The sequence below is a fragment of the Ptychodera flava genome, chromosome 7, assembly GCF_041260155.1.
Source record: "Ptychodera flava strain L36383 chromosome 7, AS_Pfla_20210202, whole genome shotgun sequence".
Classification (NCBI taxonomy): domain Eukaryota; kingdom Metazoa; phylum Hemichordata; class Enteropneusta; family Ptychoderidae; genus Ptychodera; species Ptychodera flava.
In genome coordinates, this window is record NC_091934.1 from 33,542,520 (window position 1) to 33,568,547 (window position 26,028).

Below are 26,028 nucleotides of genomic sequence, written 5' to 3' on the forward strand. Positions count from 1 at the left end.
ATCGACGAAGTTATAAATTAATGGGTCGAATTGATATGGCTCTTAATATTACTAAAGGAATTCTTGTAAGTTCAGCTGTAATAGCGGCAATTCCGACAGTTCCAGTTCTTTTAGCTTTAACTCCTATACCAGGTGTTATTATTGATGTGATACAAGGGAAAACGGGTGTAGCAAAGAGACGAGAGAAATATAAACATTATTATGTGCAATATAAACAGCTGCTTACACAAATACAAGAAAAAGGCGCAACAACAGAAAACGGGTCAGAACTTATTCAGGACATATTTCATCAGGCGCTAGAAATTCAAAAACAAGAAGGATTTAGTCCACCTCTGGAAAGATACCTAAGACATTATGGATTGAATGGATATGAAAGTTAGTTAACTAGAGTCGCTCAGAAAAAAATTCCACAGAAACCTATCGGAACGATTTTCTGAAAACTGTAGAATGACAGACATTGAACATGACATCACAAGTTACTAAGCAACTGGAACGGTATTGCGAAATTCCTGGAAAGCCCCTGCTGGAAACGTCCCGATAGGGGTATTGCACAACAGTGTTCCGGTAGGGGTATTGCGCAACATCCCTATGGTTCCGCTCGTTCCGACGACTCCAAACATAGTGAAAAGGGAACAGCCAGCAGATAAAATTCACATCCAGAAACGAGACCCGCACCTTCGGAACTGTTGCCTTTGTAAGAGCAGACCGGCTCCGATACGGCTCAGTCAGAATCTATCTAACAAATGAGAGAGAATAGAATGTCGTTCCGTTTTGATAGTGGGGGTGAGTCATAGCTAGTGTATTGCGCAAGTCCAGGACCTGACTCAGCAGGGAATTTCCCCGCTTAGTTCAGGACAATGCACTGCTGCGCGTGAGTTCGTATATAGGTCAGGGTCATACTTTAGTTACATGGATGGTTAATTTTTCCTTCGCTCCCTTTAGATAAATGAATAAAATGGTGTAAAAATTCTTATTTGTCACGGAAGGGAACAATAACTTACTACTCATGTCATTAATCATAATTATTTTCATTCACTTGATCATGAGAAGTTTAAAAATATTCACTTTCGCCTGTTTTAATATGACTTTTAAACTCATTTTGTGCACTAAATATTATGCGGTTTCATCTCTTTTACTGAAATAACTTTTTTTTAATCAAATTGCTCCTTAATTTCTACCAGATTTCTACCAAGGGTTTGGAAACATTTCTCCTTTGCTCTGTGAGGACTGAATTATTGGGAATAAAGATTTCATTGTGAAAAAGGATGTAGTCTCTTAAGTCTCCCTATTTGGTATTTTTCCCAGGAACCATGAGTCATCTACCTTCAACTATGACCCGACTGACGTCACAAACACACTGCGCGCAAGCTGAACTTGGTCAAGCATTCATTTCGCCTCACAAGACATGCGTATAACACAGTCATCACCTGTAATCATTTCTATAGTAACCTGCACCGTGTCGACCTAATTGTTCTCTGTTGAGCAGTAAAAAATGAAACATTTTACCTGTATTAGCAGATTAAAGAGCGCCAGGAAGGTATCCCAGGTGGTAAACGAGTAATGACTTGAGTTTGCGAATCAAAAGGTACAAAGTTTGAAGTCGTTTGGTAGATGGGTGAAAGGTCACAGCGCGAGAGATGGGAGCTAACATTAAATCAATCAGACTTACGATTGTAGTTGAGAGTTGCGGCTTCAAAAGCAATTTTTAAAAGTTAGCTCCATCGATGCTGTTTAAATATAATATCAATAATTCATAAGTATGATTATAAATGTCATATTTGTTGGACTATTCACGCCAATGGGAGAGGTTGGTCATCCGCGCAAGGCAAAAATAAAACTGTTTTTGTAACGTTGCTTAAATTCGAAATAAATATATACATGAAGGTAAAGGGAAATTTGAAGAAAGAGTACAGTGTGTACACTGCGCAAAATCCGAAAAATATTCTGTCAAATTTCGGAACGCGAAAACATTAGCAAGCCGGAATTCTGACCACCCCCAATATCAAATAGTTCAACCCTAATGGCACAACAAATAGAATGTCCTTGGTTCTGACCTGCAAATAAATTTGAGTCCTTGTAACACACTTGGCTTGCTGTAACTGGTCAACCGGTTGGAGTAAATGGTGCAAATGTTTGAGGGCAGATTGCTTCACTCTATATATTGCACACCAGGCTGAGAGCTGGTACGGAAGATACAGAGTTCCAAATCAAAGGTAGGAGTCCCGTGCGTCAGCGTTTTGTGTTCCTGTTTCAATGCTGATGTCTGTGCACCCGTCAATGTCATCAGTATCACTTGATCACTGATCTAAATTGCATGTTGACCTAAAGTGCTTGCATTGCATAGGCCTATGCAAATAACAACGGCAGTTCAGTTGCTTCAACACAAGTTACTTTTATTATCGTTGCCTATATGTTTGTCTTACGTCATCAGGGCCAAATATAATTGGCATTATTAGTAATAGCAAGAGGGTAAAAATTTGCATAAATCTATGAATTTATGTGAATACTGTTGATAAAAATTGAATATTTCTGTCTTTATCGTATACTTACAAAAGTGCCCTACTGCAGTCGAGTCCGGGATGACGATCAGTTTACATGCCAAAAACGCACATTTTTAGTGCAGAATGAGCCAATAAGGTTGCACAGTCACGTGATGCGTGGTCACAGTACTACCTCGGCAGTCTCTCGAAACAGATCCGGCTTTCGACCGTTAAAAGTTGGGAAACTCTTGACGGCGAAAAATACTGAGATAATCTTGTAGTCGTGCTGATCTTTTTGCCTATATATATATATATATATATATATATATATATATATATATATATATATATATATATATATATATATATATATATATATATATATATATATATATATATATATATATATATATATATATATAGCATGTAGCTGTGATATCGCAGGGATATTTGTGGGTACATCGAACGCGCTCGGGTAAAGTGTCACCGCCGCAGTCCGTGACCCTTTACCCGAGCAAGTCAGCATTCTGAAACGCGACCTTTTTCGCGTAGGACAATTTCTCTTTTTAGATGAAGTATGGCATATAGTTTTTGGTTTAGAAGGCTAGTTTGTTTTCATATATATATATATATATATATATATATATATATATATATATATATATATATATATATATATATATATATATATTCATAAAATCAAACTGAAAACAAACTAGACTTCTAAACCAAAAACTATATGCAGTTTGTTTTCATATATATATATATATATATATATATATATATATATATATATATATATATATATATATATATATATATATATATATATATATATATTCATAAAATCAAACTGAAAACAAACTAGCCTTCTAAACCAAAAACTATATGCCATACTTCATCTAAAAAGAGAAATTGTCCTACGCGAAAAAGGTCGCGTTTCAGAATGCTGACTTGCTCGGGTAAAGGGTCACGGACTGCGGCGGTGACACTTTACCCGAGCGCGTTCGATGTACGCCACAAATATCCCTGCGATATCACAGCTACATGCTGACCATCTAAGTTCGACATCCTAAAAGACGATATTTATCCCAGGATTGGCCTCTAAAATTAAAAACGTTATTTACAAACACGATGACCAAAACAAATCGCAAATTATAGAACCTAGAACGATACAGAAAAAAAAACCCCGATACACTTGTAAAATTATTAAAATAGTAACAGTACCTGATAACACCACTCTATAACTATTCACTTCATCAAGGATAATAAGTGCCTTGCCACTATCTTCTTTTTCACATGAAGCAAAATGGACGCAGTCGAGCTTAGGAAATACTGTCTACTCGGACAAAATGACGAAATCGCTTTACGAAATGTGAGGGACATTCTTGAAGTGATGCCACTTGAAAAAAGTGATAAACTCCTGGAGATCGGATGTGGAACTGGAGGACTGTCGAAACATCTATCTGGATATGTGAAATCTATAACGGGTAACTACAATTTCTGCTGTATGATTCGATATTTGAAACATTTCTGTATTCAGAATTACTGTGTTCAAAATTTTCAACATAATTAATGGATACATCGCTCTTCCATCCTTTGACGTCTCTCCTGCGATGATACAGGAAGCGAGAGAACACTTCCCAGGTAACAACATCGAGTATCACGTTGCTGATGCCGGAGACCCATCCACCTATAAGAAATATGGCGCCTTCTTCGACAAAGTAATAGCACACTATTGTTTACACTGGCTGAAAGACCCGTCAGCATGTTTACAAGGGATCTATCATTGCCTCAAACCTGGCGGTAGGTGTTTCGTCAACATGCAATGCGAGGTTGCGGAAGACACATTTTCTGGCATCTTTGCGTATCCGATGAATTCGAAATGGGCGGAATACATGGAGGTAGGATAATGAAAGCGAGCTGATACAGCGCCCTCATCGATGAAGTAGTACGGGGGGGAGTAGTTAACCACATCATTTACGAAGGGTCTATTTTTGCGTATAACCTGACATCATATGAAGTGTTTCGTAAGTGTATCATGAGAAGGTACTGAAGACCATATATTTTAATGCCTCTGCTTATTCGAAGAATAAATCCGAAAAAAAAACGAAACGGAAAATATTTCTCGATAGGACAAAGCTTACTGATGAAGAGTTAGCATGAAGACACGTGTGACTGTCACATTCCGTAATTCATTGGACTCGGGTTTCTGATGGCTGACTCATCTCATTCTTGTCTCTATCCTTGCCCGATAGGGATACGAGTGTCCCTACAATGCGTTCAAGGGCACTAAAGATGACTTCAGAAAATTGCTAGATGAGGCGGGATTCAAAAGTCAATACGTACACTGCAAAACTTACATCGAAGATCTTGACTTGGATGAAACAACGGCTAAAGGTAAATCATTTGAGAGTGGTCAATATTTTTCCTACAGAACTTGCGATACGAAACTAAAACTTTCTGTCATGATCGCAAATATCCATAAGTGAATAAATTAAAATATAAATACATAAAGTTTGCAAATGTAAGTGGGAAGAGAGATTGCCGTAACGTAATACACCGTATTTCTTACAAGATTTCGTTGTTTCTCAAGGCATATAATTATGGTATTATATTATTAATATTCATATGGTGTATTGCTATTGTTATCTGTCTCAAAGTTAGTATTCAATCCTTCATCATATCTTGCTCAGTTTCTCTGTTCATGTCTGCCGGTCGGCTGTCCATCAGTCGAGTATCTTGCAGTTTCTCTATCTCATGCATGCATGCATCCATCAATACGATCAACTTCACCTATCTATGCATTAAAATTTATTTCATTGACAGCGTATTGTCGTACTTTGATGGGCGCCAAGAATAGAGTTCCACGTGACAAACAGGAAGAATATATGAACGAAGCTTTCGAGTCGGCGACGAAGCGCAAAACCGAGGAGGGGAGGTGCATTCTGACCTCAAAATTGCTCGCTGCAACAGCGCAAAAATGAAAGGGGATAAACAAAAGATTCACTACTAGTAAAAGTTTATCTTCATAAAGCTGCGATGTCATCGCCTCTTTTCAGTTATTATTGATACTCTCTGACTTCCGTTCTCAGTCTTAGACTTTGTAGAACGCGCCTCGGGGACAGATATTCGGACTTGCAAATTTTCACAATACTTTTCTGAGCTACCACTTGTGGGGGCCCATTGTAAAGCTCTTTGTGTAAGAAAACAATTTCACAGTCTTAGCTTTTCAAATATCGAAAATTGTAGTTTCCCAATATAGTAAAAACAGGGAGGGCAGCCACTTTTAATTTCATATATCAATAAATGTTAAGTAATTTGTTTCTCGAAAACCAAACTTTGCTTGGTAATCCCCCAAAAAAGTTTCACAGGGGAAAGCTTGAGCAAAACTTAAGTCTTTCACTTTGGAGGCGCTTACTACTTTAAATAGATTTAATAATAGTATGTTACTTAAAATTTTATAGGATTTGTGCGCAGGGCCAGGATTGATTTTATGCATTGACATGCAAGAAGCAAGCTCAACAAGATTTACCTTTGTATATTTTTATAAGCTATGGTCCCTTTGCATCCATGGAGAGGTAAACAGTCAAATTGAGCTTTTTCTTTGCCTTCTCAGATATGGTATGTATTTTCAACGTGTTGTCGGAGTAATCGTTTTTTCAGTTCAGATCTGCAATCGTGTTTACTAAGTAGATCTTGTATTACTTTATTGATGTCATTGTATTGAGGGTATGGGACCGGATTATTCAATAAAATGATGATTAACGATTTTGTCTTTTCATCACTTTCATGAGGAAAGAAAGCGAACCGACGCAGGACTACTCTATAAAAGTTCGTGGCGTCAAACTTTAGGTGCCTATCTAATAGTCTTCGTCCTCAGATCTTAGAAGCAGGGGTCTTTTTTGGACTTACCGAAGCCCTGAATTTTCACTCGTCATCTCTCAATACGAAACGTCCGTGTCTCCCATGGTTATCATGCGATAGAACATTTCCACTTTTGCTGTTTTGTCATACTTGTGTCTTTGCCTTTTGAGATTTCATAGATTTAAATTTCTTGAGTTAATGATAAATAATTATCAGTTCTTTTGCGCTATGTTTCGGAATCATTACCGTGATAGGTCTAAGTTGTGATAAATAAAGATTTGATTTTGTAATAGCTGAATGCTGTCTTCCTCGACGGTATTTTGCCCCGAGACTCCTCATATTCTCGTCTTCTTCAACCTGGTGTACAGGGCCTGCGGTATTTATTTAGTCATAATATTTATAAGATCGAAAAAAATAGCATCCTCCTTCGTGTCACTAAATGTTGAGAATTACTTTAGTTGTGTATTCCTCTCACAAATATTTCGAGTCATACTTCTTATATAGAGTATCATTATGTATTTTCATGTAAACCAATCTCACGAAAGCCAGGCTGCATCTCGTCATAAGCAAAATTATTGTTTTCTTCATGAGGCGGTACAAGATAAAAGAAAGAGACTATATTGAATGATATACAATTTCAAAGAGTAAACTCTGATACGGGTTGTTCAGTGTATCACCACACTACCATAATATACTAACGCGATCACTGTAACAAGCAAAAACGGTGTTCCGTTCGTATTTGTCATTTAAAATGTATGTACGTTAATCAGGATATAAAGAGTTTGTCTCAGAAAAGGAACCTCTATCAACAATGAAGTGTGAGGTATGTATTGTAAAGTATGAACATAAATATCATTGTCAGTGGGTCATCGGATTTGTGCTATTATGTGATGGGAGAGGGACTTTATTATTATTATTATTATTATTATTATTATTATTATTATTGTTGTTGTTGTTGTTGTTGTTGTTGTTGTTGTCGTCGTTATTATTATTGTTATTATCATTATTATTTATTTATTTATTTATTTATTTATTTATTAACAGTTTTTGTTCCATGAGTCACCTACTTATTTTTCGTTTACTTCAGATAGCATTTCGAATACCCTATATTTTCTTCAGTAACGCAATTTGTCAGTGTTGTAAAAAACGTATCGTTACTGTTGTCCGAATTGAATTCTGATCCAAACCTGAATTTTTGGTTGTCAACACTTGCAATGCAGGACACAAATATAGGGTAGGTGATTCAACAGGCCGGGGGGAAATATACCTCAGCCTGGAAACCGTTACTGACACCTCTCTCTCTCTCTCTCTCTCTCTCTCTCTCTCTCTCTCTCTCTCTCTCTCGATACAATTATGATTTGCATACGTAATGTACACACATAGAGACAGTAGAACAGTCTGTCCAGTCCAGGCCGTCAAGACACGTATATAACATTTCTAACGTTGAGGTCGCTCTCAGTTGAACTCGCAATGATCGGGACAGAATAGAAGACAACAACCACGCGTGACAACAACAACAACGTCAACAGGGAATTCCCCGAATGCGAAAACGAGGCTGTATGTTAATAATTTATTATGCTGTTTTCAGCGAACAAATAACGTATTGGAAAGTCCCAACATACAGCTGCGGCAAAGTACGGTCGCAAAAATGGCGACCATAAACGACTTCAACGATTATTTTCGGTCGCGGCTTGCCCTGCAGGAGGAAAGGGAAAATCAGCAGGTAAGAAAGATCGGTAAGGCTACTCCGTTCAATAGTATATCATCAATGAGAAGGACGGCGGCCATAGCAAGGACTGCACCAAGTGAACACGTACACGATCCCTATTTAAGAAGTAAGGGTGTAGTTGGTGCAGAGGTCTACGAAGAACCCAACCTAACAGACGAGTCAAAAATAGTAACAGATATAGTCCGAATAATATGCACCATTTACAGTGGTGTGGCCATCCTTTCTCAACTGATCGAAGCTGTCGGGAAATCTAAGGTGAGAGAGTATTTTGGCGACTCGAGGCCTGAGGTATTTTTCTCTCGACATCATCAAATATTTCAGCTCGAACGAATTGGCGGGTCGGACTTTAAGGTCAAAGTGACTAGTAAACTGCGGCTGTGCGATGACTATCGTACCAAAGATGGCTGCCGTAATAGCGATTGCATCGACATACACATATGTAAACTCTTTGTTCTCGGTACATGTCGTTATGGCAGCCGCGACACGAGTAGCCCAACCATGGGCACCAAAGCTGACGGACTCTGTAGGTTGTCGCACGCGTTCCAGTGCGATAAGCATAACAACCACGTTTTAAGAGAAAACGGACTGGATAATTTCGAAAGCGACGTACTGAAAATCATAATCAAGCAGAGTTGTCCTGACTCGTTTAAACCAGAGATATGCAGGTACTACAACACGCCAAGCGGGTGTCAGAAAAAATCTCACTGTCTGAATCTGCACATATGCCGGGACTACATCACCGCGCGCTGTAAGTACGGGCAGAAGTGCAAGTTCTCGCATCGCGTGTTCGACCCGCAGCCTAAAGGCGTCCTGCAGAAGTACGGCATTGACACGACCAGGCCACCTCGGGAAGTTATCCATATGTTGAAAAACGGCACATTCGAGCAAGATGAGAGGCCAGCAACCAGGGAAGCTGCGGAACCCGGAGCGAAAATGAATCGCGTCCCGTCAAATTCGAATCTCCCCGCCGCTCGTCCAGCCTCTCCAAGCCCCATAAAAGCTAAACCCACAGGAGTAGTGAAACCAAACGATGAAGCTGCGGAACCAGGATGCAATGTTGCTCCCACCCAAACCATCATCTGCATACACCACATCAGTGGAAGATGTAGCTATGGTAACCGCTGTGTCAAGCATCACTTCGACAAACCGTTCATGTGGCAGAAACTCGGAAGCGATGGTAAATGGGTGAATTTTGATGACAAGAGAAACGACATCTACGAGCAACAGTATTGCGATGTCAACGTGGAGAAATGTGACGGTTTCAAAGCTGGGTAAGTTTTGAAAGAAAAAAAAGGTTTGGCAAGAATGCTTGCTTTTAGGAATATATGCATCGTTTATCTAATGATTATTAACAAATAGCTAACTCAATCCTATGCACTAGAAGTTCAAAGAATAATAGCAGTGTTGATGCATAACTTCTGCGAGTTAAGCTCAACAACCTCTTTGCGATGCTGTAGGATCCAACGCGACGGAGGAGCTATCTGATGCTGACAGCGTGCGCCGGAGACGCACATGCTCTCTTTACAAAACTTTTATCATTTGCACAGTTTTATTTGCATTTTTTATTTGACTTTGCCATTTATACAACGTAAAACCGAAAGACTAGGTCTCATTTCATTCCATCGGCTAACACTTCGGCAATACGACGCTCCCGAAAAACACTGCAGGAAAGATGACCTTCAAAATTAAAAATGCTGGTCAGTTCTTGAGATTTGACTGAAAATCAGTAATTGCGCCTCGAAACTGATAGTTTCAACTTTAGCCGAGACTTTTCTTAGGGAAACTTAAAACTGTTGCCTTCCATAAATCAATCAATCAATCAATCAATCAATCAATCAATCAATCAATCAATCAATCAACAAAAATAAAGTCGCTGTGTAACCTTTGAAACTGCAGGGCGAAGCAAATTGACGTCAGGTCTATTGATATTTTTAAATTGAAAATAGCTGCTATCCCAGTGTTAACTCAAAAGCGAAAATAAAATTTCCAATTTTTATAAACAAAATTACGATGAATATTTCAGCCGTTCCACCAGCTTCAAAATGACTTAACCCACGCAGTATATGTCACTCAGGTATTGAAAGTATTCGAGAGTACGAATAAATTCCGACTTTAAGTCCGCGATGCGGATTCTACCTGAAATAGAACGAAATTACAAAGCGAACATACAGCCTACAGAATGCACTCACTTGGACAAAGAGGTTTATCTTTGTACAAACTCTTAAAGTTTCAGATTTTTTTACTAAATACGAAGTGGCCGAGGCACTTCCAAACTCTGCGAACCAATTTGCATTTTTGAAGTCACTGGTCTCCGGCTGGCAATCGTATACATCGTATACGCCCCTGAGTTATTTGAATGTGTCTATGTGTTACCGTTCTACAATGTAAAATAGCCAAGAATCTAATAGTAAACTGCCCCATCAGCAACCATTGAGAAGCAATTTAATCCTGTGTGTGGCCTTAACCATCCGCGCTCTTGCGCCCATTTCATCATTTCTTGATTATGTGAATCATGCCGGCCGATCATATTGTCAGCTCCCATAATGCCAACATCGTTTTTAATCCATATTGCAAAGGTTGCGTGTAGAACGTTTCCTCGGCTGATGCAATAATCGTTTTTTGAACACAGGCAATAAAATTGCGAAATCTGCACCAAGCAAAATCGTGGGAGTGGAATTCAGACACCTCAAGGGTTCGACTCGAAACCTTTATGATGACGGGGCCTATAAATTATCGTTGTCTACTGCCTTTATCACGGAAAATATGATTCACACTTAGCCATAGTAAGGCAATTAGGCAAAGTCGGTCACAAACATTCGACGAACGTTTACTGTTACAGTGTAATGTAAATAGAAATCCCTGTCGTGATACTCTCCAACTTCCCTAAACGTTTTGAATTTTCGATATTTTCCTTCCGTTTATTCTTGCCTCACGAAGAGAGGTAAGAACAATATTGCTCTCCACTTTGAGATACCTATAAAGATGTAAAATCAGTTAATGATTAAACTTTTAATGTGTCTACGCATTGCACTGAAATTCTAACAAATAACTGCGTGGCGCATAAATAAAATGTATGATCTTTGTTCTTATTTGTGAGCATATCATGATAACATAGCGACCAGTAGCGACAGGACTCAACGCTGCGCTAGGGGCCTACGCTTTCCCACACCGCCATTAATCTCTGTTGTATTTGTGCCGGTCCAGTCGACTCTGGATCTATTGAATTTAACGATGACGAAAGACTAATATCTGTCGATGAAAGATTTCAAAGGAATTCTTCGCGAATAGCGATTGTCTGATGTTATTGTATGTGGCATGAACACTCCACGAGACGATGATGAAACTTTCCATGACTAAGACCTAGGTGATGCAACATGGCGTATTCTGAAAGTGTGGTGTGATACAACTTTTCACGTCACTGCATTGTTTATTACACCTATAGGCAGTAGTCTCTTTTCTATCGTCTTAAACACTGCCGCCAAACACTGCACGTCACCAGAACAGCAGTTTTACTGTGCTAGGGTATAGTCGACTTGTTTTTGCCTAGCTGCGACGGTTGCGATCGTTTAGGTCATGACCCCCCCAGAGCTGACTATTGTTCAATTCTAGCAAACACTTCATGTATGGCTTTGAGCCAGCGTGGCCTGGTATCATAGACAGTTGGTACGCTGTGCTTGTCATGGTAGAAGTAAAGTATCTCATGCAAAACATGTAAGAGAGGCATAGCGGGATTACAAAGATAAGCATTCAATATGGCGCTGTTTATTTACCAGTATCATGATACGAAATAAAATGCGAAAATGAGGTGAAAATATTTTAACTTATATATAACCAACACCAAGTGTGGAAACAATCGTTAAATTTATTTCAGAGAAAATTGAAAAGTTTGATATGAAAAGTAGGCAATGTCTTCACTGCTGGTACCGTATCTTTCTGGAATTAAAACGTCCTATAAAAGATCAGATTCATTTTGATTAATGATATTTCACAATACTAATTCTTCATAAGAAAACAGTATCTGTGTGGACTATTATTGTTGACGTTTGAATTTCAACTTCGATCGCCAAGGTTTTTTCCGCGGGTAGAGACCCTGGTACATCAACCTTAACCGAGCCATGTGGACTGGACGATGGCTGAATTTTAGCATTGATGCCTCACGTAGCTTAAATCTTAGACTCTCCACAGTCGCTGTGCCTGGTTTTGTGCGCGCCGCGATGGGCCTGCATTCTGCTGCGAGACGACGCGCTGCCAGACACAGCGACTGTCTGTTCTTGAAAGGATATGAATATTCATAAGGATGGTGACGTCAAAAGAAAAACCTATCTAACTGGGCTTAGTGAATATTATACTAGTAGCTAGTAGACCTATATACGCGGTATGTTTTTATTTGTCATTTTACATTAATTTTGGCTATGGTTCTTGTCATTTGTTTTTTATTTACGGATGCGTAGAGTTATATAAAGTACCCGGATCAGGCAGAAATCCGACCGGTCGCTTGCAAGAACGTCCAGACCCTGGGATTCGCGTCGCGTCTTTGGAGGGAGCGCGCGTGTTCCAACTGTTTGACAGGGAAGAACGCGAATCGCAGGGTCTCTGCCAGACTACTTAAATCTATGTCTTTTACATACGCCATAACACCACACCCCCATTTTGCACGAGTGCTGACAGTCGAAATCGACAAGTCACGTCACGTTAAGTACCCAGCAAGTTTTCACATGGGGATAAAATAGGCTTTCGTCACAGCCATGGGCTGGCTGCGATGGGCTAATGATATGTACACTCGATCTACTGAACCCTAGACAAAACGAAAGTAGACGACCAGCATTTGCCGAAACTCCCCTTCAAAGAATAGGTTAATTTATTGAATATCCACTTCGATTCCTGATAATTGTGCATATTTTTAGGGTCAAAAACAAGGTTATCGACTTCGAACAAATGGTGGATATTAATCTGCAAGTTGGGAAGGTCAGCAAGTTGCGGCGACTTACAACCATAACATCGGTCAAAGCCAGGCAGCACGAGAAGTTGGCCACGGAATGGCTTTGGTATTGGAAAGACGAAAGTCAACAGTGGCATCAGTATGGTGACCAGGTGAGTGACAGAGAAGCAAACTGAATCAAAGGCTTCTCAGCCACGTTTTGAAGTACATTATCAGAGGCTATGAGATCTCAGCGCTAGAGCCATATCGACCAACAAAAGGTTACAAAGTCGAACAATGTCCTCACTCTTCACTTGTATTGTTCTGGCTTTATCTGGTTACAGGTGTTTACTGTGTGTGTGTTTGGCGAGAGGAGTACCTAATCGCATGTAGGTTTTATAGTTACGGGGTAAGCTACAAAGCTATCCGCAACATCAGTGCTATGCTCACAAGTGATTTCTTTGAGGGCGGGTGGGATTTTCCTTATCACCGGCAAGGGGACGGGTGGGGAGAATTTCATTCAACTGCTCAGCGGGCAAGTAGAAAAAGATGAGGTTGTTATGAGTGTTGGCCAACGGGAAGGGGAAATATGAGGCAAAGAGATAACAGTTGGAATTTTTGTTGTGTTATGTTCTTGTGCAGAAGGGGCATCGGTAGATATACTAGTGAGGAATGGATAGAGAGAATACTCAGGATTGAAGGAGGGTATTGTTTTTTTTTTCAAATCGCAGCGGGAGGACCGTTACCATCGGCTATTACTTTCCTCTCAAAATTTTAAGAGTGTTCATGATAAGTTGGAAGAGCTTATTGAATGAAGTTACCAGGATTTATAGAGAGACAGTTCGCACCCACTATGTGCAAAATAATGTATGTATGTATGTATGTATGTATGTATGTATGTATGTATGTATGTATGTATGTATGTATGTATGTATGTATGTTGTATGTATGTATGTATGTATGTATGTATGTATGTATGTATGTATGTATGTATGTATGTATGTATGTGTATGTATGTATGTGTATGTATGTATGTATGTATGTATGTATGATGTATGTATGTATGTATGTATGTATGTATGTATGTATGTATGTATGTATGTATGTATGTATGTATGCATGTATGTATGTATGTATGTATGTATGTATGTATGTATGTATGTATGTATGTATGTATGTATGTATGTATGAATGAATGTAATCACTTTACTCTGTTACAGATACATTTCATAAATACATACATACATACATACATACATACATACATACATACATACATACATACATACATACATACATACATACATACATACATACACATACATACTTACTTACTTACTTACTTACTTACTTACATACATACATACTTACTTACTTACTTGTAGGGTAGACCCAAACACATGTATATAAACACAAAGTTCGCGTAAGGCATTGTAAGGCATATGCAATGGACATTTGTCAGGAAAACATATTTACCCTATGATGCCTAGAAAGCAAACTAAATTATATGATATGGTATTTTATCTCAGGGCGGCTTAGGTCAGACTGCAGGTATTACAAGCACTGACATTGAATTAAGCTATCAAGATTTCATCGAAAAAGGAACGTCGAACAGCATGCAGTTCTCTGCAGGGGGACAAAACTATACCCTGTACTTTGCGTACATGTATCAGCAGAACAACCAGTATAAAACCAAGAGGGACGTCAGACGGCGACCGAAGTATCGATCAGAGTCGGAAATCGCAGCGTTGTTAAGACAGTAAGTCGCTCATTTCGCTATCCTTTAAACAATACAGTACTTCAATTGTTCTCGCTAGTGCGAGGCGAGTTATGTTCTACAATCATGTTGTTTTTATTTTGATGGCAGCTGCATGAGCATTTCATTCGAGACTTTAAAAGATGTCCATGTTATCATTAAAAGGTCATATCTGCATACCTCAAATGTTTGGTTTCGTTCGTGCAGTAATGACCGATACACTGGAGGACACAAACTCCCACTCTACGGCAACGTACTAGCGCTTCGAAAATGAAAGACTTAAATTTTTGCTCAAACTTTTCCCAAGCAGATTTTCAACCACTCTCTATCAAAATCGAGAATAAATATCGGGTTACAGTGCAAACTTTGGTACTAGAGCGACAGATTACCCAGTATTAAGTTACCAATATTTGAAATTTAAAATGGCCGCCATTCCAGTGTTATCTCTAAATTAAGCTGGTGAAAACTTTATTAATAATTTACTCCACAAGCTTTAGAATGAGCCTCCACGAGTGATAGAACAAAAGAATATTGTAAAAACATGAGAGTCCGAATATCTATCCTCGGGGAGTATGTTCTTCCTTATAGACTTAAATAAGAATGTGAAATTACCATGTCTTGCTGAACGAGACTTGATAATATATTTGCCATCATGTAATTGTGTGATAAAACCCGCATACGATACCCAAACATTGTGTTTGTGAAACAAACGTGCCTGTTCAAGAGCAAAGACCCAGTGATGTCACTGTAAGACTGAAAATACAAGAAGAATGAACAGAGGATATGGAGAAGATGACGATGGGATGTATGGAGAACTTGTAGACAGGAAAGTTCTTAGTATGGAGACAACTCGACATTGACCGTCTTCTTCGGATAACTGTATTATTGAACAGTTTTGTAATGTCTCTTACGTAATATTGTTTGATCCTGATCACTATCGAGAAGCTGTTTTGATGAAATTTTAAAACCTAAGTTCTGCCAGATTACCTACACTTTCTCTCCTATCTTGCAGTATGTCTCAAGGTTTGAGCGCAAAGGTTGCTGGGAGGGCGTCGGGCATCCCGGGTATCGGAACGGGGAGCATTCCTAAGAATTGGGACAAGTCTGCAAAGGATCTTGGGGGTTTTCGGTTGGTTAGCCTAGCCGAGAACGGAGACACTGCCGGAGAATATCGGCAAGTAGCCCAGAAGTTTCAAGAAACGATGCCACACGACTTGATTGTGTCTGTAGAGAGAGTGCAAAATATCGAACTCTGGAAATTCCTAGTAAGGTAAGAACGATTAACCTCTATGTAATTCGTAATCGAAGAAACAAATTTTAACTGAGAAAGTTAAAAAGCATAATCTTCCAATTATCATACGTGTTTCTCTCACCGACGAGGCAGAAGCGATACCCTACCTCAATGCACCCATATAAGATAGCTTGTATCCTTCCTTCTTGGAGGAATACTGCCGTCGATGACGTCACACTATTTAAGCGTACAGAGAGGTTATAAATGACAAGTTCTGCAAATATTAGCTTTGTACTCTTCATATATATATAAATATAAATGTTTATATATATATATATATATATATATATATATATATATATATATATATATATATATATATATTATTTTTATGTATATATATATATATATATATATATATATATATATATGTGTGTGTGTGTGTACATTACATATGTAATGAACTGTACATATGTTTTAGATATATCGATAGATGTACATATCAACCTTTTCCAAACACTTCATCATAGGATGATTTTCGCAATGCGATACTTGTATTTTCTCCTACATATTTCATGTCTCTTTGTTTTCCTCTGTAAAGGCGACAGGAGGCGATGAAGAGATGGCGGACGGACAAAAAAGTCGAGGTGCGCCATCTGTTCCATGGAACTTCAGAGAAATTACTGGACGTCATCTGTCGCCAAAACTTTGACTGGCGCCTCTGTGGATCCAGCACAGGGACTGCGTACGGCAAGGGCTCCTACTTTGCTACGTCAGCTAAGTATTCAGACGCGTACACTCAAACCAACAACCTCTACCGCAAGGTCTTCCTCGCACGCGTGATCGTCGGCGACTACACTCAAGGGCGACCCGACTTCGTCCGACCACCGGCGAAGGACGCCGACGACCCCTTCGGTCAGATGTACGACTCGTGCGTCAATAACGTGTCGAATCCTTCGATATTCGTAATCTTTGAAAGCAGTCAGGTGTATCCTGAGTACATCATCACTTACATGAGACACCAAGAACTTGATAATCTGATGAGATAAACATAATGTCTCAGAGTTGTAGAGAAACGATTAGATTCGTTTGTAACAGAATGATTGGTAGCTTTTTAATGTGCGTCTTTCCAAACTATGAATAATTTCTAAATTAACCGCTTAGACATTTTGAAGGCCCAGTGTTCAACTTGTGAAAATGGCAGGCTGTTTACAAAGCAAGTTGTTGTCGTTGATAAATAAAAATGAAATAAATTCATTAAGAGATCGACACGTGCGGATGACATCGTTACAACACTGGGACTTCACTGAAAACTTGTAAATTAGCCAACTCTTAAACGACAATAGGGAAAAAAATCACAATTTATTGAGTAGAAGAACATCTTAAATTAGTTTTTCAAATGCTCATATACTGAAAAGCGCGTTTTTAATGCAGTAGGCTATAGTGAAATTATTGATGATGTACACGCGGAGAATATACATTTAAAACTATAGCATAGTTATATTTCAAACAAAGGAAAGAAGATATATCGAAAATCTGATAATAGCAAACCAATTTTGACTCAGTGGCTTTGATCATTTGAATGAAGTTGACTAAATATCGTAGACTAGAAATGTACAGTACAACACAGATAAAAAATAGTATCGCTCAAGATATCGATTGATTTTCATATATATACGGTTTACTTACAGTAGCTCTTAAAGGTATACAGTCACCTGTAATCTAAATATGCCTATATATGGTCAAAGGGGCGTGCCTTGGTATTCAAAATGCCCATATAGGGCGCTGTCTTTAAAAAGCGGCCACCCGCTTAAAATCTGTGATTGGTTAGATTTTCTCTTTCCATAGTAACTGTGGCAAAATTAGAACAGGTGACAGTATACCTTTAAATCATACAAGGAGACTCTTACATTATAATATTTAATATCTTCTCAACTGAGCTCAGCGAAAATATGAATGCATGTGTAAGTAGAGCAACAATTTCATCGAGAGCACAAGTTTTTGTACATCAAATTTGGCCTCGGACCCTCTTGTTGGTCTGAAAAATCGCTGGAATTTGTTATTCACATCACATTATCATGTGACACACAGTTCCTCAAATATGATTGTAACGTGTTTGCTTCTCCACAGGGAAGGTGGAGAGGCGAGATTTAAACTTCCTGACAAAATATCGTTTTTCGTGTAGTGTACATTTCAGTATTGTGTACTTCGAGATAACACTAAACTTGCCAGTTTATGGTTTGTGAAAATGTGGAAACTATGAAAATACTTCACCTTTTCTTGAAATAATATTTTTTCTTACAACTCAATTGACAATTCCTTTACTGGACTGTGTTCAGGTATACGTAATATGGGCTAGAAAATGAGTTTCACAACTTTCGTTTATATGTGATAACGCAAACTGTTCAACCAATCTCACAAGATATTTTTATTACAGAGGCAATCACCTCTGATTTGCCGATGTGACATTTGAAACGAATTTGCCTTCATTCGCTGCGTTAAGTACAGAGCAGTGTAGTTGCTTCCCCAGCCATAAACCTAAAAGGTTGACGGACCTTACGCTTATCGTGTGGGATAAGCTCCAGTGTTGTTCTTTTCGAGGTGCCAAATTGTTGAACCCATATTAACCCTGAAAGCGACATAATTCGCAAAAAATTGTGTGTGTTGCTTTCAATTACCGAATTACGAACCTAAACCATAAGCTGGCAAGTCTAGAGTCAACGCTAGGCAATGCTCATCGTTCTTCACGGTGAGTTTATTTTCTATGAGTTGATGGAAATGTCATCGTTTGTCCAATCTGTAATTGGAGTATCATAGGATGCCATTTTCATCAAATACTCGAATCTTATATCTGTCACAAAACAACATCACGTGGAGAAAACTTCACCGACGAGTGTAATGGTAAGATGTCGAATATCCGACGGAAGGAAAATATCAGAAAAAGTATACCCACGGGTTTGTTTTCGTAGCCAGTACAACATCAGTTATTAATACACAGGTGATTCCAACGCGGCTGTGCCGTTAATCGTTGGCCAAAATTTTGACAAGCTGTTTGTTTGGCCTTCACGTGGCTGGTTATAACCAGCCGAGTATGAACAATTTTCATTTGAATTTTATATGGGAAAATTACCAGTGAAATTAATTACCTTACATTGGATATCGTAGCTTGATCGTCAGTGTGCAACGTGCGAGACTATTGCCTCGGAAGAAATATAGTATTAGAGTTATATGAGGGTTGATATACCGCAAGGTGTACTTGTTCAAAGTAGTGAAATCGATAAAATTCAGCCATGCCATGCCATAACTGGCATAGCTTTCGTGAGACATCCACGGCTTTTGCAAGAATAGGCGAAATTTCGTCCAGCGATCGCTAAATACTTGCACAACATGTCAGTTTAACTCAAATCTTTTATTAAAGACATGTCCAAGATTTACTCGTATGTATATAGGTCATTCAAGTATTCGAGTAGACATTTTTAGATATTATGTCATTTAAACTTATAGAGTTACATTGTTTTCTTATGAAAGGAATAGAGTCGGTGTTTTCCGGGCACTCTTCATTTTGAGAACGCATGATAAAAAAATAATGAATACATATTTGAGAGTATGGAATATAACATTGATTTACCACATGCAGGGTTACAGAATAGAAGTCTGCATAAAACTTATGATCAGACTTCTATGTCGTTTTAAAGAAATGAGTCAATCATTCTTGCTATTGTCCAATGGCAGGCTTATTGCCTTGTGCTTTTCACAGTCTCTTTTCAATTAAATCTCAAGACGCTGAGAAAGATCCAGTAGCTCTGTAAATGAGTACAAAATTTAAAAACATGCCCAAAGACAGCGATTGTGTTCCTTTAATATGTCCGTGAGTGACGTTTACGTTTCAACATAACACCGCTGAACGTCGCCATGTCGATTGAACTTAAATCATGTGACTGCTTTCTTATGTTGTTTGCAACATACAGATTGCATAGTTTTGTTGTATGTTTGTTTGTTTAACGTATTTACCCAGTTTATAAAGGTATATATCATATATGGTTCATTTATATATAAGAGAAAATACGTTTCCGCCTTGTGTCTTTGCTTCGACATGTCTTTTTATCATCATGATGTGTCGGGTGAATTATCTGCAATATTCCAATGCGTTGTTATCCTTTGTGTTTTCCATTTTTTTTTTCAGTCATCAATATATCACATAAATACTTCGATGACAAAATGTTATCGATATCAGCCATGAGAAATACTAGATGTCAACAAATTATTCACGTTGGCCAAATAAAAAAAATACGTGTTTCCGGTAACATACCTCCGAAAAATCGGATAGTTAGGTCTGAGGGATATTTTTCTTTTTCTATTTGTTGGCTGACCCAAGTTTTGTTGAGACCCACGGAATACGGTAAAATTTGGAGAATTTACTCGAATTTTTATGAAAATGCGAAAACAATCCCTAGAGTCTGAGGGATTTTCTAGCGTCAGTGATGCTACCGAAAACACAATTTTCATTTTATTTGACCGTACGTCTATAAATAGGGCATGAGTTGATGTTTATCCAGAATGATTTGATACTGCTTTGTTTATTTCTGTCCACAGCCCGATAAAAATCACATTGTAAAGCAAACGATAACGGAAATGAGTCCAAAGGTGCTGACATATTTTCTCTAAGTATGTTTCCCCATAATTTTCTATGTGTTCATCATTAGTAAACAGACTGTGTGTGTGTGTTGTGTAATTTCAAAATATCGGCTACATCGTCTATTTTTTCTTGGAAACTGCTAGTACTGTGTTTTGGTGTATGTTGAACATAGGTCTAAGATTTGTGAACTACGGCCACTAATCTGCTGTCTCGAACTCTGACGACGTCGATTGATACAGTAGGATTAAACAATAGTATTTCGGGTAAAATTTATGTGGGCCCAGTGGCCTTACAACTCTATTAGCAACAACTTGTCTTATGAAATTTTAATAATGCCGTTCTGTTTGTAAAATGCCCTTTATTTTTTTTCTCCAAAGATTATATCGAAATGCATGTTGTTTAACTTGTTGATACAGCGTGCAATGCATTTTTGTCTTGTCCAATGTTGTTGTTGACAAGTGAACTTTTATTTCGTCTTCGTACTAAAATTCATTCGTCAACAACGGTGACGTGTCGCATATTACTCACGACACGTTTTGTTCGCAAAACTGATACCGTATGTTTTGTTTCATATTTGAGAGAAGAATAAGACAATTTTCATCTTTTAGAGAAGAAAAAACGAATAATGAAAATTGCATCAAATGTTATAACAGCTATTGCCCCCTTAAAAAATTGATTAAGAGAGTATGTACGTCGTTCTGTTTTTTCATTTTTGTTTCAACTTGTGTGTGTTTTATTTTTTTGCTTATTTTTACGTTACAGATACATGATGTGGGGTTTACCATTTACTGAAGTTTCTAGCTTCATTAACAAGACAATGATTTTCATTTGCAGTCGTACTCGACAGTATGCGCTGGGAAAAAAATCGAATCGTCACTTTTTTTATTTCTATCTAAACTCTCTTTCCTATATTTGGTATTGATGTTACGGTATATTGGTTTAAAAGTAGGGGGTCGTTGGAACTGCTCTAAAAGGTCGTATGAGACCCATACGACCAATATAAACTCTGTATTCAAGGTACGATGGCGTATGATGAAAGTTGAAACATGTCATATTGTACGTTGTAAAATTTAAATGTTGCAGCTATGTTGACATAATTCATCGAGATATCATGCATGCAATACATTGTTTGTAAACAAGAAAGTTGCACATACGTAGTTTCGACGACCTCCTTCCAGAAGATTGATTTTCTTCTTTTTATTGAATGTCATATAAAGGTATATCATCAATAAGAAAATTCAAAAATAATTTATGTATTCTTAAGCCACTGATTTTATCAGTCGGCATATTTCATCACAAAACAATTACATATAATGTAGTACTCTTATTACGGTAATTTTTCAAAATTAGTGTGTTGGGTTTTGGCAACTTTCCAGAATGTTCTTTGTTTCCTGTTAAGCTTAGCACACTTCCATACAATACGCAATAAAAAGCAACGATATTGCACAAGGTGTCTGATTTGATATTTTGCAATGATATTCTGAAAAAATTACAGCGTATCATGGCTGCTAATACCATGATATTCAGCAGTACTGTTTTTATCATTATCGTCAGCATGACGTCGCCATCGTCGTCGTCGTCGTCATAGTCTTATCGTCAATGACGACATTAACGACTTTGGACTGCTCGTCCCACCATTATATTTCAAAAAGGGGGGGCCAGTACGAATCACGAATAAAAGAATTTTGTTTAATTGATCAACGACTTTGGATTGCTTGATTCGCTCCTAAGGCCGCATTCACAAAAAACGGTTAGGGGGGGCTGGAGGAATTCAGGGGGGGATTCGAAAATTTTTGGGGTAGTGGAGGGGGGGACTTGAAATTTTGCTCTACCTGTAGGGGGGACTTGAAAATTTTTGGGTCCCTTTTGAGTTTTACATTTTCCAATTCCAAGTTTTTGTAGGTAATTCAATTAAAAATGAATACCATTTTTTATGTCATCAAAATGTAATGTTAGTAATAATTTAACAAAATCTAGAACCATTTTGTCACATTTCATGACTTTTATCTCGAAAAAATCTTAACGTGTTATTTGTCGTAAAAAACAAACTTGAGCCTCGTAACAGGGCAGAAGCTGCAACTGTTAATGATTTCTGCAATATTTCTATGCAATATAACAACTACAGTTTCTTGCTATCTCCCTACAGCATGCTCAAACACACAATATTTAGTTTGTCGACAAAGCCTGTATATATAAATATAAATGTGTATTTGGTGATAATTTAATTGGAGTCCAGACTGACAGTCAGTTGTCAGTGATACAAATGCATGGTACACATACATAGGCTGTGATAGCAAGGTGAATACTGGACAATTCAACATGCTGTAGGGAGTAGAACAAGAACGCAGTTGTAAAACTGAACAAAAATATTGCCAAAATTATCAAAGTTAATACAGCTACTGCCTACGGGTAGTGTCACTATCAGATACTACCATGCTACTGCAGTGTCACTGTCACTACATACCTGAACATTGACAGAGACAGCTCTGACTCTGATGTACATGGTAGTTGAAGATGAGAGTTTTGGTCAAATGACACTCATGACAGTGAAACTCACTTGTACACAAGATCAGGCCAGAGAGCAACACAAGGAAGAAAACATAGAAATGTTTGAATTCTGGCATATGAGAATAATCAAATATTAAAGAAAAAAGATGGGGTCACCATGCTTGATTTTCTAAATTTTCACACTCTTATTATAAAATGATACGGAAGTAAAACTTTGAATAGTAAAGACCAAAAGAAAAAATATGTGACCAAATGGAATTATTTATTTTTTAACCAAATTTGCAATTATCACACCCAAAATTTCAGAGATTAAAACATTTATTTGATGGAATATTTTAACCTTCCGGTATTGTCAATTTTTAGTAGCATCTAATTCATATAGGTCTTGTAGTTTTGAAACAATTTTTGGTAGGTCACTGTGCAATACGGCAATTAGCCAGAATTCACAATTTTCCTACTCTCTCATGATTGCATTTTGTGTGCTCTGCAACAGGAGCAATTGACCTGGCCAGAGTTAGATTAATTCAAGTTGGCTTTTAGACCAATAAATCTAAAAAATTAACTGATGCATTTAAAGAACTTGCCTTGGGAATATGACTATACAAATTGCTAATACAGGTAGTGTTGAACACCTGTGAGCAGAACGGCTAAATACATGTTTATTTTTTCTGCGCTACAAATATGCGGGCCTGTGATAGTTGGGGGGGGGGGACTTGAAAAAATTTGACCATATAGAGGGGGGGCATTTGAAAATTTTTTAGGGTACTTAGGGGGGGATCTGAAAAAAAATAAGATTTCAATCGAGATTCCTCCAGCCCCCCCCCCCCCCCTAATCGTTATTTGTGAACGCAGCCTAATAAGTCCAATTATCACCAGGGTACTTACGCTGTAACTTTAGCATGCGTGCCCAAACTTGGGCGAAATAATAAATTTAAGAAGAAATTAGCTAAATTACGTACAGAAGATTCATTCGTTTAGATATGTTGTATGTTTGTCGAAAACTAAAATGTTGATTTATGTTCTTAGATTCGTTAAAGTGTGACGGCGCATGCTCACGACAAACTTTACAATCGGGGACAGTGTTTTACAGGGTATATCTATCAATTCCTGGTGCATGTGTCTTTACGTGCACTTAGCTAATGTATGTGAGGCCACAGGACCAACTTAAAAACCAGATGATTGAAAAAATATGAGTCGGCACAGCTGGCAAGCAACATTTTGGGCGGCATACAACCATTCATGAACTATTTCGAGGAGCGAAAGCCATTTCAGTATGGCATAATCGTAGCACCTGAAGCGATACTTTACTTTGCTCCGTGGTATGATTTCATGATTAGCGATATACAAAAGTGAGTACAGGGAAGCATGGAGGGTTGAACATAAACAATTCCGGTGTATAACTGTGCTTCTCTTTAACAGAACTGAGCACGCGCGCTCCTCTAAAACCGAAACTGAAATCAAAGTTGTTGCATACATAAATACCAATGATTTCTAGCAGATTGAATAGTTTTCATCGTATTCTGATAGTCTTCCATAAAGTAATGTTTATTTGTGAAGTGGGTTTGATACTATACATTTCATCCTGATCATATGCCGTGTATGACTACGGTGAGGTTTTTTTAATGTTCTACGAAACCAGGCCAAGCTTATTGGAGACTGGTCCCCACAAAAAACGTGACTTTCCTAGTAAGTAGACGTCTTGTTACCACGGAACGATGTATTAACTCGGCATCATCGGTGGAACCATGGAAGTACTCTGAGATGAAACGCTAAAAGTATTTTTTTTCTTTTACGGGATTCAGGGGATTTCGTAGAACCACAGTCCCTCTATCAGAGGGACTGTGGTAGAACTAAATTTGATCACCGATCGCAGAATCTCCGAAACAGAACTGAAAACAAAGATGATTCAGCGGAAAGAGACGCAAACATCACGAGAAGATATTCAGAAGATCTACGGTGGTGATTGGACAGTGCACGGGCCGTGGGCAGTGTAAGCAATAAGATATCTGAATGCCGATCGGGGGAAGGGGTGTGCGGGGGTGTTACTCCTAGTATTTGCATACAAGGGTGTGTCGCCCATGTACATTCCAAAAATGTGACCTGTCGATGGGGATTTGCTTGACAATTCGGGGAACTTTCACCTTTGTTCTATTGCATGGCAAGTTTTTCCACAGGCATGGGACATTTGCTTTGTTGTACCCATTTTTTAGGGTTTTTTCCGGATGAAAGATCGCCCCATGTTTAGGGATATTCTCCTGAAAAAGTGACCCACTCGGGCGCCACAGAGCCGTACACCATTCTGTTGGAGTACTCCCCCCAAGTGTATGCCTTCGTGAAGAACTAGAATTTTGCCAATTTGGTCGGTAGGCTGTTGATGTCGCCGGCATCTTCCGACAGTAAATTGTGACAAGTTCGATAGCTGCATTCAATGAAAGATATTGAGGGGGAGGGGAGGGGGTTTCATGGAAGATTCTACCAGACGGAATAGTAGAAGTGGCAGGCACTAGAGAGGATAGGCTACTGCTGTATTCACTTATGCTTTGAAGGAATGCTATTTATTTCAAGCATGAATTAAGAGAGTCACCATGCTTCGGAAAACAATCGTTATTGTTAGTCTTACGTGACGAGAATTCATGGAAGGGCGATAAAAAAATCAAGACTCGTGTGGGAAATAACAAAATATAAGAGAGAGAGAGAGAGAGAGAGAGAGAGAGAGAGAGAGAGAGAGAGAGAGATGTTACCCATATCTTTTCATAGGTATGAATGGTCCACAACATAACCATGGACAATAGAGAAGAGCTTACCCAGTAATGTTCATGAAAGGGGCGTTCGGTGTTAGCATTTGTTTATTGTTGTCACTTGATGGCGCTCTACCAATCGACACCGAACGAGCTTCGAAGCTT

The 26,028-nt window shown here is 38.4% G+C and overlaps 2 protein-coding genes across 2 annotated transcripts; both read left to right on the forward strand.

Moving 5' to 3' along the window:
• Nucleotides 1-2,051: 2,051 nt before the first annotated feature.
• LOC139137341 (uncharacterized) lies at nucleotides 2,052-6,642 on the forward strand. Its single transcript, XM_070705379.1, has 5 exons — nucleotides 2,052-2,213; nucleotides 3,786-3,970; nucleotides 4,077-4,384; nucleotides 4,739-4,880; nucleotides 5,310-6,642. The coding sequence occupies exons 2-5, from the start codon at nucleotides 3,790-3,792 to the stop codon at nucleotides 5,465-5,467; spliced, it is 789 nt and encodes a 262-aa protein (XP_070561480.1). The 5' UTR covers nucleotides 2,052-2,213; nucleotides 3,786-3,789; the 3' UTR covers nucleotides 5,468-6,642.
• A 1,278-nt stretch (nucleotides 6,643-7,920) lies between these two features.
• Nucleotides 7,921-22,066, forward strand: LOC139137342 (protein mono-ADP-ribosyltransferase PARP12-like). The gene is made up of 5 exons (XM_070705380.1): nucleotides 7,921-9,347; nucleotides 12,981-13,167; nucleotides 14,524-14,753; nucleotides 15,763-16,020; nucleotides 16,583-22,066. The coding sequence occupies exons 1-5, from the start codon at nucleotides 7,996-7,998 to the stop codon at nucleotides 17,028-17,030; spliced, it is 2,475 nt and encodes an 824-aa protein (XP_070561481.1). The 5' UTR covers nucleotides 7,921-7,995; the 3' UTR covers nucleotides 17,031-22,066.
• Nucleotides 22,067-26,028: the final 3,962 nt, after the last annotated feature.